At 38.0% G+C, this 16,832-nt stretch overlaps 1 protein-coding gene across 3 annotated transcripts in view; it reads right to left on the bottom strand.

The window, feature by feature from the left end:
• Window positions 1–16,832, bottom strand: part of LOC131690257 (uncharacterized) — a 113,969-nt gene that overhangs the window by 43,969 nt on the left and 53,168 nt on the right. For all 3 annotated transcript variants that reach the window (XM_058975883.1, XM_058975885.1, XM_058975884.1), the window contains exons 4-5: window positions 16,154–16,315; window positions 15,771–15,947 (exon numbers count right to left, since the gene is read on the bottom strand). In XM_058975883.1, coding sequence (XP_058831866.1) covers window positions 15,771–15,947; window positions 16,154–16,315 — 339 coding nt within the window. The remainder of the gene's footprint in view (window positions 1–15,770; window positions 15,948–16,153; window positions 16,316–16,832) is intronic.

Below are 16,832 nucleotides of genomic sequence, written 5' to 3'. Positions count from 1 at the left end.
GATTTTGTTGGCTAATTTCGGCAAATTTGAGACTAAGAGAAACGAAAGCAATGAAATTGAAAGACGGATAGGTATTCTAGAGCGAATCAGTTATAAACTTAGAACGGAAAACTAGAAATACGCAGGCTCATATGGGCATGATCGAAAGGAAATGTGCAGAATTCTAGTTTTCCGTTCTAAGTTTATAACTGATTCGCTCTAGAATACCTATCCGTCTTTCAATTTCATTGCTTTCGTTTCTCTTAGTCTCTTTGCCGAAAATAGCCAACAAAATTGATACAGTAGAACCTTGCGGCAATTAAAACATAGTAACAATTTGGCACAATGTCTGTGTGTGTATGTAACGGACAAACTCTCATTCGTGTTTCTCAGCAATGGCTGAACTGATCTTATCCAAACTAATTTTAAATGAAAGGCCTATCACCCTGACAGAACGCTATTAAATGGTTTTTGATTCTGATGTTTGGTTTCCAAGATATGAATGTTAGACAAAGGATTCTTCACATTTCCTTTCGATCATGTCCACAAGAGCCTGCTTAGTCCTAGTTTTCTGTTCTAAGTTTATAACTGATTCGCTCTATAATACGTATCCGTCTTTCAATTTCATTGCTTTTGTTTCTCTTAGTCTTAAATTTGCCGAAAATGATCAACAGAATCGATACAGTAGAACCTTGCGGCAATTAAAACATAGAAACACATTTTCAAAATAGATTTTTTTTAATAACTCGCTATTTCGCGAAAAAACGATATATCATAAAATCGACGACGCTGGTGGTTGAGTGGTAAGCGTGACCGCCACTCATCCCAGTTGGCCTGGGTTCAATTCCAGCCGAGGTCGTTGAGATTTTTCTGAGGTGAAAAAATCTGTGGTCACTTCTTCTTTCGGAAGGGAAGTAAAGCCGTTGGTTCCTGGTCTATAAGTTGATGGATCTAGGGTTGTGGTACCGGTAATACCGGTACCGAAAATCCCGGGAATACCGACCCATTTTTGGTACCGTAATACCGGTACTGAACGAAAGCCAGTACCGGTATTTTCGGTACTATACAATTTTTTATGACAAATATGTTAACTCTGCAGGGGGATTTGTTTCAAAATATCAGTCTGCAAGATAACGTTTAATTATATTAATTTGCCTTCTAGATAAATCGTTGAGATAACACCTTTGTGTGGAAATGAGGTGGGGCCATCATTATAACCCTTTCATGCCCAATTTTTTTCTAGTGCATGTAGGATTTCAAAACAATTTTTCCTTGAAAACGGTGGGGTTACGAAACATGAAAAGTCATTTTTCATAAAGATTGGTGCTTCCCTAGCAGTGCTAGAAGCTGCTCAATTTTTACCTTCCAATGCTCAATACCATTCTCCTACATTATTTACAGTATTCCACTTGCGTGGAAAACGAAGCCAAAAGCAATCTAAATTGATACGTTTTATCAGTTTTCAATAATATTGCAACATAACGAAGATATATGAAAAATTAATTTTTCGTCGTCAACGTTAACTCTCCCTGGCAGCACTGCTTCATTGGAATCCAATCAGACTAATTGTAATAACTTCAGTTCTAGAGCTGATCCTTGTAATTGTTAATACTCAAATTAAAGGCAATAATCACATTAATGAGCCTTACTTGTTTTTGTGAGCAAATTTTGCCTCAATCAAAAGTTATAGCTGTTTAAAAACGTTTTTGTCCACAAACAACATGGGCATGAATGGGATAATAATTCTAGAAGTTAAGGTTTTATTAACGACATTCTGATTGGTTTCCATTATTCACTGGGTGGCGCGTAATAAGACTATGGTCTAAGTCATGTCTGTATTTGGTTTGCTCTTAAACCTTTATCTATAAAAGAACGAACAGCTAACAGCGTTTAGACTTGGTGAACTGCTTCAAATGGGGCGATTTGTAATTATTGGTGATCGGAAAATTCAGTAAAACTCCATAGTTTACAGGAAAGCAAGGAGCCTTGATATGCATTAGAGAATAGTAGGCAAACGACATAAAGGTCGGAACCAATTTTCAGAACAGCAAGAGAGGAAATGCAATTAACCTGCTCGGATTTACTGCCATTCTCGCTTTGATTTAATGTTGTTAATAGGGTTTCATACATTTACCATCTGTTCAAATCGACGAAAGTCGCACCACTTAGTTATTGATTTCAAAGTGGCCTAGATTTCGAAATAAAAGAAGATGCCCTATACGAAAAATATCTCCAGTGAAATAAGTCTTGCCATTCCGAAGCAATTAAAAACAATAAACATGTTTTTTGAACAGCATAAATCAATCATCTGAGAATAAGATCATCAGTTTGAGCATTCAATTTCAGTTTGAAGCTTTTTTCGAATTTCTTTAAAAAATATTCGAGTACCGGTACTTTACCGGTACTACCGGTACTGAGGGCTTCAGTACCGTAGTAGCGGTTCTCGCCAAAAAGGGTCGGTACTGCGAACCCTAGATGGATCGATATCTAGTCCAGATAGTGGAGTCACCTCTCTGGCATCGGTAAAGAAGAAGCAGAATCCAACTTCTATACTTACTAACAAATATCCTCCTCCCGTGATACTTTTGGAGTGCGTAATAATATATACGGCCTTTAGCAAAAGCAAGCATCGGACTAACCATTCCTTCCCTTTCCTTCCGCGATCTACGTTCGGGCCTGGCCGGCGCCGGTATTGGTCAATAAACACTTTAGGATTACCAGGAGTTGCACTTTGAATAATGTTACGCTGTTAATTTTCTACTTATTCCTACTTATGTGCAACTTCAGCTAGTCCAGATCGATAACAGAGTAGCAGCCAGGGGTGGTCGCACAAGCTCAAGCTCAAGTTCGAAACGATATATCGAAAAAATCTTAGTTACGTCGCTTGGTATTGTTATAAGAAATTGAAAAAAACTTTAGCTTTAAGTTCTAGGTTAAAAATTACGGGAGAAAGGTAACTATTGTGAAATATACGGTACAGTTATTTGTGTTTTCCGTCAACGCTCAACGAACGCGGAAGGTTTCTGTTTTCATGATCCTGTACTGCCTATTAGAACATAGAAGTCCTGTATGGATTTTTGTCGAATGTGAGTTGTCTGTTGGTTTGTATTTTGTATGCGTTTTTTTGTTTATATTACTACTAGTTAACCGATTTCGCCAATTTTCTCTATTGTTTCAGAGAGCGAGTAAGGGCGCTATAACTCTGGCTCATTAGTCAGGGCAGGGCTAAATACTTCTGTCCCATCCCAAAAACCTAGGATCAAAGGAGTGATATTAATCCTCTTAGCAAAGTCACTCCCAACGATTTATCAAACCCCCATCAAATTAAAACGGTTGTGTACGGTTGTCCACGTTTCTTCCTTATTCAAGGTTCAAAATATTCCGTCGATTAAATTATTCGTTGAATGAATAATTTGATTGCCTTATAATTTTGAATCATCTTTATTTTGTACGCTGCACAGTTGGCCTGGCCGCTTTAATGCTTGTGTCATATTCAATATGTGCCACAAACATTAATAATGACAAGAAAAATTGTGGACGAACGTCTGCGATTTTCCAGGATCCCTACATGTATTGGCTGTGTATGTGTAGACTAGACTAGACGGGAGAAAGGTTTCCAGACGTAAACCCTTTCCAAAAAGAGGTGTCTACGGAGAATAGCTGAACGGCCGCCATCTTGTGACAAATATACTTGAAACAATTATTTGTTGTTCTTCCTAACTAGTACTATAAATACCACATGCACAGTAAGTATGATTTATTTCTTCCAAGTAACATTCTGTTGTTTTATTGTGCATTTTTACTCATTCGGTTAGGGATCATCCATAAATGACGTAGCATTATATGGGGTAGGGGGAGTTTTGTATTTTGTTATGATGTGTGACTATAGGGGGTAGGGGGTCATGTCATGCTACGTAGCTTTTTTAAAGGGGAATAGAATAGAGTTACGGTGACAAGGGGGGGGGGGGGCAGGGCTACCGTCAAGCTACGTAATTACCAGGGGGTATTTAGAGGTTTGTGACGAAATGCTGCGATGGGGGAGGGGGGTGTTAAAAATCACTCAAAAATGCTACGTCATTTATGGATGATCCCTTAATCTCGAAGTGCATTTACGGGCAGTCTACCTAAGCTAAGCTAAGAATAACTAGTTCCATAAATACCATTTGACAAGATCTCATTGCACCTTTCTATTTCGTCTAGAAAAATTCCTGAAACATGCTTATTTTTTCGTGTTCTGCAGAGTGGTGTAACCCCTTAAGTAGCTTTTTCCAAACTAAAAGTCTTTCAAAAAGTCCCACGACTCCAATTTTGGTTCGCAAGCAATTGCATTCAGGAAAAATCAACGAGTATATGAAAACCACTTATTTTCCATCAGCCTTATTTTGAACCTGTCACCGAATCTGCTCTTCCAAACTTTGCTCTTTTGGACGGGGCTAGACTATCTGTTCGCTTTTTTGTGCCGCGAGGCATGAACTGCCGTCGTTGCAAACAATTGGGCATACAGCGATTTATTGTAGAAACAAGGGACGCTGTGGAAAATGCGGAGAGAATCATGAAAAGTTTTCCTATTGTGGAGAGACTCCGCATGATCTCTCGACATATCCCGCATATACATTATGTGGGGACAAAACGAAACATTATTAAAGGAACGCTCCGATAAGAAATGCAAAAAAACTCTACGCCACCGACAACGACTAATTTCTATGTTTCCTTGTACATTAAAGAGCGAGAGTCTGACCATCCCATTGTGGAAACATCTTCTAATGTGCCTATAAATTTCCGAAGGAGTTTTCTCTCCTAAACTTCCTCGTAAAGACCTGAGAGTGTCCATTGAAGGGTGTTGTTATAAAACCGAAGTAAGTGATTCCTGGTCTCGGTAATTTTAGAAAACAAGCAGGAATTGCCACATGGGACATCAACAACCCCAAGTGTCCCTATATTTCAGTCCCTACATTTTCCCCCACGTTTTACACAATGCAGTTGCACTACAATTAAAGCTCAAACGAAACGAGTATCCGGCGTGAACACCCGTGAACAGTCTCCTACTTCGGGGTGGGCAGAGACTGCTTGGAATTGTACGCGAAAGGGACTTTTAAACGTCGGATCGCCCGAATTTTTCCCAATATACGCGACGCTACAAATGCAAATGATAAATTTGATGAAAGCTGAAAAACGCGATTATTGGCACCGTTTCGTTGACGGATAAACGGAGAGAGAAACAATGTTTCGTCTAGAGGCTAAAGCCTACGTTGTGTTTTCGATTCATCCTGTGATTGAAATACACGGAACGTTCGTCATATGATGACAGCTATGCATCGCTTTTATGTTAATTATTATGACAATAGGGGTAAGTGCAATCATAGAAGAGGCTGTGCTGCCAACATTCTTACCACAAAACTGATGGTTTTATATGCTCAAATCGTTACAGTTACAGGAGGCTCTCTGTTTGATGGGGCATGGAAAGCACTCATTGTATTTCCTGGAGAAAACATGGGAGTTTTTGAATACTTTATCTGAAAAATCATAGAAGATTACCTTAGTTTGAGTTCTTTTGCAGTGCTCCATTCCGAGTAATGAGAAGGCGGACACTTGGAATAGAATGATAATCAAAAGGTGGATATTTAGGCATTAGAAGCCCCAAGTAACAATCCAAATGATAATTGGTTTTATTTAAGTTTTATGGTAGTTTTATCAAGCCATTATTGAGTGAATCGTGTTTTAACATTGCTTATGGAAAGGGTCTTTAGTTTGATATGCTTGGCGGGATTTAAGAGTGCTTCAAGAGCTCTTAAAGAAATATCCATAAAACTACATTTTTCATAAAATAATTGATCTTATGAGCAGTTTTAAGAGACCCTTGAGTCCCTTACATTTTTTTTCAAACTCCTAAAAATTAAAGGAGAGTTTTATGACATTCTTGCTGAAGATAAATGTATCTTAAGAATGCTACCATAAAACCTTCTTAAAGCTTTAACGTAGTGAAAATACTCTTGCATAAGAGCGTTCTAGAATAAACAAACAAACTGTTACGACTGACGGGATATGTGACGTATTCCACAGGAGAAGACATGAAATGGAGCTCAATCATGCATAAACACCAAACTCGACGATTATAATTAAATTATTTAACTTTGCAAATCTGTAGGTGCGATACATATAGCGAGATTGCGTCGGTTGTTCGAATAGCTCTATTTAACAAGCGTTGTTGAAATAAAACTTTTAGATAAAATTGTGATTTCAATAATAATTAATCATAGGCATTTTCATTTCAACATTTACATTTTCAATGAAAAATAGACTGGATTTATGGCGATCTTCAATTAAACCTGTCTTGAAAAATTCTAATTAGTTTTCTTCAAGTGCAAACGCTCTTCTTAAAAATAAAAATGAATTTATTACGATCTTGAACAACTCCTATTACTCTTGAGCAAGAATAGTTAGTTTTAATAAGATCTCATGGTGGTTTCAGTTAAATCCAATGACAAGTAATGGCGTCGTTTCTATTTTTGACCACTTCGAAATAATAACTTTTCTCCATATACTGAACTGATTCTCACTGATTGAAATACATTTCTGAACTAGAAAAATGTTTATGCACGCATTTTATCCAAAATTTGACAATTAAAAACATTTTCATGTATTATTGAATTTTCGAAACGATTTAATATTTTCTTTAAAAATCAATGTTTTAGAAATTGTTTCACGGCGCGTTGACTTTTTCGCATTTTCATATTGCATATGATCGGAAAACTTGCAACCGCATGTAAATTTTCTCAATCATTAGCTTAAAAACCTGGCCATTCATATTATCGCATTTCATTCGCATCCATTTTGGTAAAAGAATATCATATGATGGATAGATTTTTTCCTAAGCGGATTCTTTTCGACTATACACCAAGCCCTCTGTCTAACAAAGCAGTTTCATAGCACACTAGAAGTGTTCTTGAAGAAGAAAACCATAAAACTATCAAGACTTATAGTTTTAAGCAGTTCTTAAACACCACTATAAAAAGTATTGATAAGACTTAAAAGTTTTAAGAAAACCTTGTAAAATACTCTTGAGAACCTTCTTGAGTATGGGCCTTTTCGTTTTAAGAGGGGTATATGGTTGTCTTGAAGCAGTGTTGTAGAGTAATTGGTTTTATATTCGGTTTTATGAAACTAATCTTGAAGATATCTTCAAGTGTACCATAAAACTAATTTTTTTACTTGGGAGGTGATATTTATGAAAGATTGCATAGCTTCAACGGGTTTTTAAATATTTCTTCTCAGAGGATGCTCGAAAATTGGCAAATTTCGTGGAACGATGGAAGTTCAGGAATCCCAAATGTATCAACAAACCAAGAGAATGGATGATGACCATGACATCATTCGGGTGATATCTCGGGTCATGTACAATTGTTATACGTAGAATGCCTATCTCCGCCGTATTGGGGTCGTTGAGAGTGGTATCTGTGCTTGTGGTGGTGGTTATCGCGATACTAAACATGTTGTCTGGTCTTGCGGTGTTCTAGTACCAGATATCCGTTAAACGAAGTACTTCGACCTCGTTCCAGTCCAGTCCGAGATACTATACCAAATTCGTAACTGATACTTTTTGCATGTATCAGGCAACTAGCAGTTAGGAAATTGGATTCTGAGATGATTATGACTTTCATTGGTTTAGTTTTCGATAAAAAAAATGCGCTGAAAAAAGAGCAAGGAGTTGCGGGAAGAGGAAGGAGTTGAAGGAAGCATGTTTAGAACGGCATGGAATAGGACCATATGAGCAAGCTTAGAGTTTCCCGATGTCTTAACCCTTTGTCTTCTACCGCAGGAGTTAGGATGTTTTAACACTTTAAATGCAAATCACCTGAGTCTGCGGCATGTTCCGATAAGCGTGAAGTGACTTAGAACTTTATGCTGTCGAAACCGACAAAAAGTTAAGTCACGGAAAGCTTCCATACTAAGCACTGTGAACTCTTGAATGAGCTAGCTTGTTCCCGATGTACACCTCCCAAATATTTGCACAGCTTGTATAAAACTGAGGAACTTTTCGTTAGGAGTCATGACATAGCTCATATTAGAAGTTGAAAAGAGCACCTTGAAAATCAGAATAAATTGGCTCAATTTTCACATTATTCTCGTAATTTGGAGATTAGGCATCATGACTCAAAACTTTTTATAAGTGTTTTAAATATAAATGTATGTAGAATATGAGTATCTTGAAATAAAAATCAGCGTTTTGGTAAATGTGGGACACTTTCCGGCCTTGAAATGCGGGACTGTTCCGCGTAATAGGGACGTCTGGTTATTTTATCATATAGTCTCATGTCGCCGATGTTGTGCTATCTTATGACAAGCGCCATTTTGCACATTTCGAGAAAAACGATTTTTAATGTTTGAGATTTAATATATTGAAACTTATAAACGGTATAAACAATTCAAAGAAGACAATTGATGCTTCTATCTATTCTGTATTAATCTCTAGTTAATTACGAAGATCAGTTGACTATGTTGCGAGTTTTTACTATAAATGTAAACAAAATTCGCACTCACACGTGCCATAGGTGTGTATTGATAACAAAATTTGTATGGCGTGTCATAATTGTACATGGAAAATTTTCCATAGAAAAACATCATCAATTATTAACATTTATTCATATCTTTGGCTTCATTTGGTCTATAAACAATGGGTGAGATGTATTTTAAAGGAAATGAGTCAGGGAATCTAGAAAAAATAGTTATTTTTGGTTACAGTGTTGCCAAATATGCTATAATTCCAGTTTAAAACTTAAACTGCAATTTTGTAACAATTCGCGCATTTTTGTTTTGAAAATGATTATGCCATTGTGTTTCTCAGATAGTTTTACATATAAAAACATCTTATACATCAAGATGTGTTTGAGCCTCCAGACACAGTCATTTGAAGCAAAACATTAAAAATTTCTCTGCTCGTTTCTCGCTTTATATTATTAACCAAGCAAAATGTCAAAATTCTGTAAACGCCATTTTGTAGAAATTTTTTAGACAAGTAATGTGGCATATGTAACTCAGTTTACCCCAAAATGACGTTTGTCATAAGAGTCATAAGCACAATAGCGACGATGTGTTATTGGTTGAATGTAGTGTTGAATTTATTCCTAAATCTGCCATGAATCGGTTTTATTAAATCCAATATATATGAATTATTTGTAGGTTCATAACAGTTTTTGCAACCGACCGAGACGGTTGTGCCTCCAGGTGGAAGGTTTTGTTCTCGAGAGAGTGACGGAGTGCGGGACGCTGTATGCGTTGTTGTGGGAGAGAGAGAGACCAGTTTGTTGGGTGTGAGTCGACAGTTGATACGTCGGAGGCGTGGTCAACGGCATCCTCGACAAGTGGTGTTTTGACAGCAAACCGCGGGTAGACGAATTTGCCTACCGCGGTGGCAGAAATCGACAGTGATCGTGCCTGTACACACAGAAAAAAATATAGTGTATTGGTGTCGTCGGGCAATTCTAATCGACGAGAGGGAAGCGTCACAGGTAGACCCATTTGCTCTATTTGTCTACCGCAGAAGTGGTACGACGAATAAGGAAAACAAGTGGCACCGAAAAGTGCCGCATCGACAGTGGGATTTTCGCAGCAAGCCACAGGTAGCCACATTTGTCTACCGAAGTGGTGGAAACGGAGAGAGCGCGCTTGTGGTGGTGATACCGACGAGCAGCTTAATCGGAGAGAGTTTTGAAGTGTTGCAGGTAGGACTATTTCTCTACTGAAGAAGCAACGCGACGAAGAAGAACAGCAGGTGTCACATTGTCAAACAACGGGCACCGAGTTTACAACGTAACACATGAGGTGTGTTCTACAGGTATAACAGGTATATTTTTCATTCCTTTTTGTGATAGTTTTTCTTGCTAGGTAAAATGGATGAAGAGATGGGAGAACGAGTAACAGACCCTCCCCCTAAGCCTTATGCTGATGTAAATCCGACTAGAATTAAAATTTACCCAGAGTCGTCAACGGGACCATGGATTGTATTTATTAGGCGTAAAGTAAAGGCGCTAAATATTATTCAAATTTCTAAAGATTTGACTTCGCGATTCTCGGATGTAAAAGAGATCGTCAAAGTCAATAAAGATAAAATACGCATTGTCGTTGGTAGTTTCAAACAAGCCAATGCAATTGCTTCTTGCGAGCTTTTTACGCGTGAGTATAGAGCGTATATTCCTTCAAAGGAAATTGAAATTGATGGGGTCATCACAGAATCGAGTTTGACTGTTGATGACTTAGTTAAGCATGGGGTTGGTCGTTTCAAAGACACCATACTTAAAGACGTAAAAATACTTGAATGCAAGCAATTGCATTCAGTATCACACGAAGGAGATAAAAAAGTTTATCGACTGTCTGACTCATTTCGAGTGACTTTCGCTGGGTCTGCGCTGCCCAACTATGTCATTATCGATAAGATTCGTCTCCCTGTTCGCCTTTTTATCCCTCGTGTAATGAATTGCCTTAATTGCAAACAGCTTGGCCACACAGCCACTTACTGTTCCAATAAGGCACGGTGTGGCAAATGTGGGGGTTCTCATCAAGAGGATACATGCAATGAAAATTCAGAAAAATGTTTAATGTGCGGAGAAAACTCACATGAGCTCCCTGCATGCCCCATTTATAAATTGCGTGAGGATAAAATTAAACGATCCTTGAAGGAGAGGTCTAAGCGCTCCTATGCAGAAATGTTGAAAAATGCTACCCCTAAACCCATCTTCTTAGAAAACACTTACGCATCTCTATTTTCGGAACAGTCTGACTCTGACGGAGCGTGCGAAGGTACATCATTTGTTTTACCCGGAAATTCCAGAAAAAGAAAACAGTCTTCTTTTCCCAAGCTGCCAAGAAAGGGCCTTAAAATTTCTCCACCAATAGATAAACTGCGCCCAAAACCGAAAAATTCCGATTCAAAACCGAAATCAATTCCGCCCGGTTTTGGGAACGTACAATCCAAACAGAACACCATTACTGGAAATAATAAAATTTCGACTACCTCTGAGCCTCAGCCGGGGGTAGGATTATTGAAGTTTTCTGAAATTGTTGATTGGATTTTTAAAGCATTCAATATTTCTGAACCACTAAAGAGTATACTTTCAGCTTTCCTCCCAACAATTAGAACATTTTTAGAGCAGCTGATTGCTCAATGGCCCATCCTTGCAGCGATTGTACCTTTCAATGGGTAATTCACCTCCTCCAATGAAAGATTCCATCACTGTTTTACAGTGGAATTGCAGAAGTATCATACCTAAAATTGATTCCTTAAAAATTTTACTGCATAATTTAAAATGCGATGCTTTTGCTCTATGTGAAACATGGCTTACCTCAAACATTAATTTCAACTTAAATGATTTCAACATTATTCGCCTAGACCGAGACACCCCGTATGGAGGAGTGCTTCTAGGAATTAAAAAGTGCTATTCTTTCTATAGAATTAACATCCCCTTGTTTGCGGGCATTGAGGCTGTAGCTGTCCAAACGAACATTAAAGGCAAAGACATGTCTATCGCTTCTATATATATATACCTCCCAAAGTTCAAATTGGACAACGTCAAATTTTTGAGGTAGTGGAATCCATGGCTGCTCCGCGTCTGATACTGGGAGACTTCAACTCGCACGGAGTATTGTGGGGTTCCCTCTACAATGATAATCGATCCTCTTTGATATACAATGTTTGTGACGAATTTAATATGACAGTTTTAAATACTGGCGAAACAACACGCATCCCCAGACCTCCTGCACGTCCAAGTGCATTAGATCTATCTCTGTGCTCGACATCACTTCGGTTAGATTGCACGTGGAAGGTTGTACCTGATCCTCACGGTAGCGATCATTTGCCAATCGTTGTTTCAATTAACAGTGATTTAGGCCTTACGAATTCAATCAATGTTCCTTATGACTTAACACGAAATATTGATTGGAAAACATACGAAACATTAATTTCCACTTCTCTTGCTTCGACAGAAGAGCTACCCCCTACCGAAGAATATGAATTCTTAGCGGGTTTAATTATTGAAGCAGCAGAACAAGCCCAAACGAAATGCAATCCTGGAATGACAATAAATAGACGGCCCCCTAATCCTTGGTGGGACAAAGAGTGCTCTGATGCATATGAAGCTAAACAAGTTGCCTACAAAGAAATTATGAAACAGAAAGGGGGTATACGTGAGAACTTTGAAAATTATTTCATTTTGCAAAACAAATTTGACAGTATACGTCGTGCCAAAAAATCTAGTTATTGGAGACACTTCGTTAATGGCTTGTCAAGAGAAACATCAATGAGTACTCTTTGGAACACAGCCAGAAGAATGAGGAATCGAAACGTGACTAATGAAAGCGAAGATTTTTCGAATCGTTGGATATTTAATTTTGCCAAGAAAATTTGTCCCGATTCTGCTCCTGCGCAGAAAATCACTCGCGATGCTCCCACAAGTAACGATTTCATAGATTCGCCTTTGACAATGATGGAATTCTCAATTGCACTCCTCTCATGCAACAATAATGCTCCGGGACTAGACAGAATTAAAATCAACTTGGTGAAGAATCTGCCTGACCTAGCAAAAAGACGCTTGTTGAATTTATTCAATAAGCTTCTTGAGCAGAACATTGTCCCGCACGACTGGAGACAAGTGAGAGTTATCGCTATTCCAAAACCGGGAAAACCAGCCTCCGATCATAACTCGTATCGACCGATTGCAATGTTATCCTGCATCAGGAAATTGTTGGAAAAAATTATCCTACGACGTCTCGACAATTGGGTTGAGGCGAACGGCTTGCTATCAGATACCCAGTTTGGTTTTCGGAGGGGAAAGGGAACGAATGATTGTCTGGCGCTACTTTCGTCAGAAATCCAACTAGCTTATGCAAAAAAAGAACAAATGGCGTCTGTGTTCTTAGACATAAAAGGAGCATTCGACTCTGTTTCCATTGATGTTCTCTCAGAGAAACTACATCAATGTGGTCTTTCACCAATATTAAATAATTATTTATACAACTTATTGTCAGAAAAGCACATGCATTTTTCATATGGCGATTTGGCAACATTCAGAATAAGTTACATGGGTCTCCCACAAGGTTCTTGTTTAAGCCCCCTTATCTACAATTTTTACGTGAATGATATTGATAATTGTATTGTCAGCCCATGCACTCTAAGACAACTTGCAGATGATGGCGTGGTTTCTGTTACAGGACCAAAAGCCTTAAATTTACAACAACCACTGCAAGATAGTTTGGATAATTTATCAAGTTGGGCTTTGAAGTTAGGCATCGATTTCTCTACGGAGAAAACAGAGTTGGTTGTTTTTTCAAGGAAGCGTGATCCAGCTCAGCTTCAGCTTCAGTTGGTTGGTAGAACGATAGCCCAAGTCCTGACTTTTAAATACCTTGGAATTTGGTTCGATTCTAAAGGCACATGGGGAGGCCACATTAGGTATCTAATAATGAAATGCCAACAAAGGATAAATTTTCTGCGAACAATAACTGGATCATGGTGGGGTTCTCATCCAAGTGACATGATAAGATTGTATCAAACAACAATACTTTCAGTAATGGAATATGGGTGCATCTGTTTCCGTTCAGCTGCGAACACTCACATTATTAAACTGGAACGGATACAGTATCGCTGTTTACGAATTGCCTTAGGTTGCATGCAATCGACCCATACGATGAGTCTTGAAGTACTAGCGAGAGTTCTTCCTTTAAAAGACCGATTCTGGGATCTCTCTTCTCGTTTACTTATTCGATGTGAGGTTATGAACCCACTGGTAATTGAAAATTTTGAAAGACTTGTCGAGTTTCAACCCCAAACCAGATTCATGACAGTGTATTTCAATCACATGTCACAAGAAATAACGCCTGCTAGGTATGTTCCCACATACGTCAATATACTAGATATTCCTGAATCCACTTTATTCTTCGACACGTCCATGCAAGCAGAGATTCGTGGAATTCCGGATCATCTACGCTCGCGGGAGATCCCTAAAATATTCACAAGTAAATATCAACACATAGACTGCCTTAAAATGTTTTACACTGATGGGTCACGAATCAGTGAGGCCACTGGTTTCGGTATTTTCAACAATAATTTTTCAATTTCTCTCAAACTTGCAGAACCCGCCTCTGTTTATATAGCGGAACTAGCAGCAGTTCACTATAGTTTGCAAATAATTAACACTTTACCCCCGAACCATTACTTTATCCTCACTGATAGTCTCAGCACAATTGCAGCTCTACGCTCAAAGAGGATTGATAATCACGATCCATTCTTTTTGGGGAAGATACGAGAATCTCTGAGTAACCTGACAAGAAAATGTTATAAATTTACCCTAGTGTGGCTCCCCGCCCATTGCTCTATTGCGGGCAATGAGAAAGCTGATAATTTAGCCAAGATTGGTGCACTAGATGGTGAAATATATGAAAGACCCATCGCTTACAATGAATTTTATAGCGCTTCTCGACAAAGGACACTTGCTAGTTGGCAAACATCTTGGGACAATGGAGATATGGTACGATGGCTACACTCAATTATCCCTAAAGTATCAACGAAGGCATGGTTCAAAGGATTGGATGTAAGTCGGGACTTCATCCGTGTGATGTCTAGGCTCATGTCCAATCATTATACTTTAGATGCGCATCTCCGTCGTATTGGGCTCGCTGAGGGTAATCATTGTGCTTGTGGAGAAGGTTACCATGACATTGAGCATGTTGTTTGGTCCTGCACTGAATATCGTGAAGCCAGATCACAATTAGTAGATTCTTTACAAGTCCGAGGAAGACCAATCCATGTTCCTGTTAGAGACATCCTGGCGTATCGCGATCCTCTATACATGGAACTTATCTATCATTTTCTAAAAACAGCGTCTGTCAAAATTTAATTAAATTCATCTCCTCATACTCTCATCCAAGGCTAATCATTCACCAATTAAAGGAACCTAGAATATTTAGTTTTTAAATTTAGACAATAACAGAAAAAAAGTAAATAAATACACCCGAAAATACTAGATCAGTATGAAATACAACAATGTAAGGAAAAAAGCAAACAATAAAGTGATTTCAGTGTTAGTTTTAGACAAAGTACTAGTATAGTTAAAATTAGTCTTAAGGATTTTTGTAACGTGCTATGTAAAAAAAGAAACTGGCGTAAAAAGCTATTGCAAATGCCGTGTCAAATAAACGTATGAAAAAAAAAAAAAATTATTTGTAGGTATTCAGTTGAAGTTTTATTTTAATTAGTCGCTAGTGAACTTCATTGTAACGAAATTATTTTCAATCTATTTCATAAATCGTACGGATTGTTTGATAAAATACACGAAAAGCTTTTCTATATTTGCGAACATCTTTCATAGTATTCTGCATCCAATATGGCTTCGATTTTTTACGATTTTTGAAAATGTTTTATAATATTTATACAGGTCCTAGTTTCAACCAAGAAACTATTAATTAGGCTATATTTTATTGATCACTACATTAGTTTTATTGATAAACATAATGTTTTCGAATCTAGTCCATAAAATAATTCTTAAAAACATTATAAAAATATTTGACTCCACATCCATTGAATATTTTTTGTATAAGCACGTTTAGAACCACTCCAACTAAGCTTATGATACATAACAGTTCAAATGATCCATGCACCTGTCCGTAATTTGTACAACCGCACTGGTAGCTTTCCTGATGGAAACGATTTTACATGGCAGCTTCCTTTCTTACGAATCAAACCAAACAGTAAAATCCAAAGAGAAAAAGAAAAAGAGCCAGAGCAATGGTTTCCGTTTGCATACCTGTATCACTGTTGTACAAAATTGGCGGCGCTAAGTTGGCATCGCCGAAATGTCGAGGTCGAGGATATTTCGTTTTGCTAAATAAATGCAGCACCATGCAAATGAGACCGGCTAGCACGGCAATGCCACTGGTGACACCGAATAGTGTTGGAAGATCCGCAGTTATAACAGCCAAATCTGGAATGAAACAGAACCGGAAATGCTTGAGTTGGGATGTTAAAAAAACGACTGGGATCGAATGAAAAATGTATTGCAGGTCGGTGCGTCGTATGGAGCTAATGTATTAGGAGGGATTTGGTTTGTTGGATCTGCGTTCAGTGGGGATTATGTCTTTCATCGTTTCCAGTTTGTTCAATACTTATACAATTTTCGTATACACTTACCCTGTGTACAGAAGACACGTTTGGTTGGTTTTGAATAGCTAACGGAGTGGAAACCGGGCGCACACTGGCAGATGGCGTTGTGACTAATCTGCTCGCAGAGGGCGTGCTCGTCGTTGTAGATGCAAGTCTGATCGTAGAAACATTGTTCCCCTAACTTTTTGGCTGCTCTCGCCGGTTGGTTCGTTGTGTGGATGAAAAGATCATATGGAAATTGAGAAAAAAATTGATTTAGAACATTTCGATTATCAGAAACATAGCATAGTAGAGAAATGACTATCGAGTGTAGCAGCGTTGGTACGAATTTTATATTACAACTGGTTGGATATAAATAAAAAAAGAACATCCAGTGTCGAACAATGCGAAATTTATCATTTTCTATTAATTGTTTCGTTTAAAGGATTCATTTTCTATTACTTTTTAGGAATAACATATGGTCAAGGCTCCGAAAATGGCAACCACAGGCGAAATTATTTTACGTCAAACTGTTTGTTTTCCGTATGTATATAACCTCTAATATTAAAAAATATGAATGGTGATCCCAGAAAAAAATTTCATGTGTGTCATTTATGAAAGTTTGTTGATGCTATTTGCATGACCTGAAAGTGACTAAAAGACCGTAAGGAGATAAAAAGGTAAACAAAATCCATATTATCAACTTTTTGCTTGCAACCACATTTTT

The sequence above is a fragment of the Topomyia yanbarensis genome, chromosome 3 (assembly GCF_030247195.1).
Source record: "Topomyia yanbarensis strain Yona2022 chromosome 3, ASM3024719v1, whole genome shotgun sequence".
In the NCBI taxonomy this organism is placed as follows: domain Eukaryota; kingdom Metazoa; phylum Arthropoda; class Insecta; order Diptera; family Culicidae; genus Topomyia; species Topomyia yanbarensis.
Note: the sequence above shows the minus strand (reverse complement) of the source record. Positions and strands in the feature narration are given on the sequence as shown.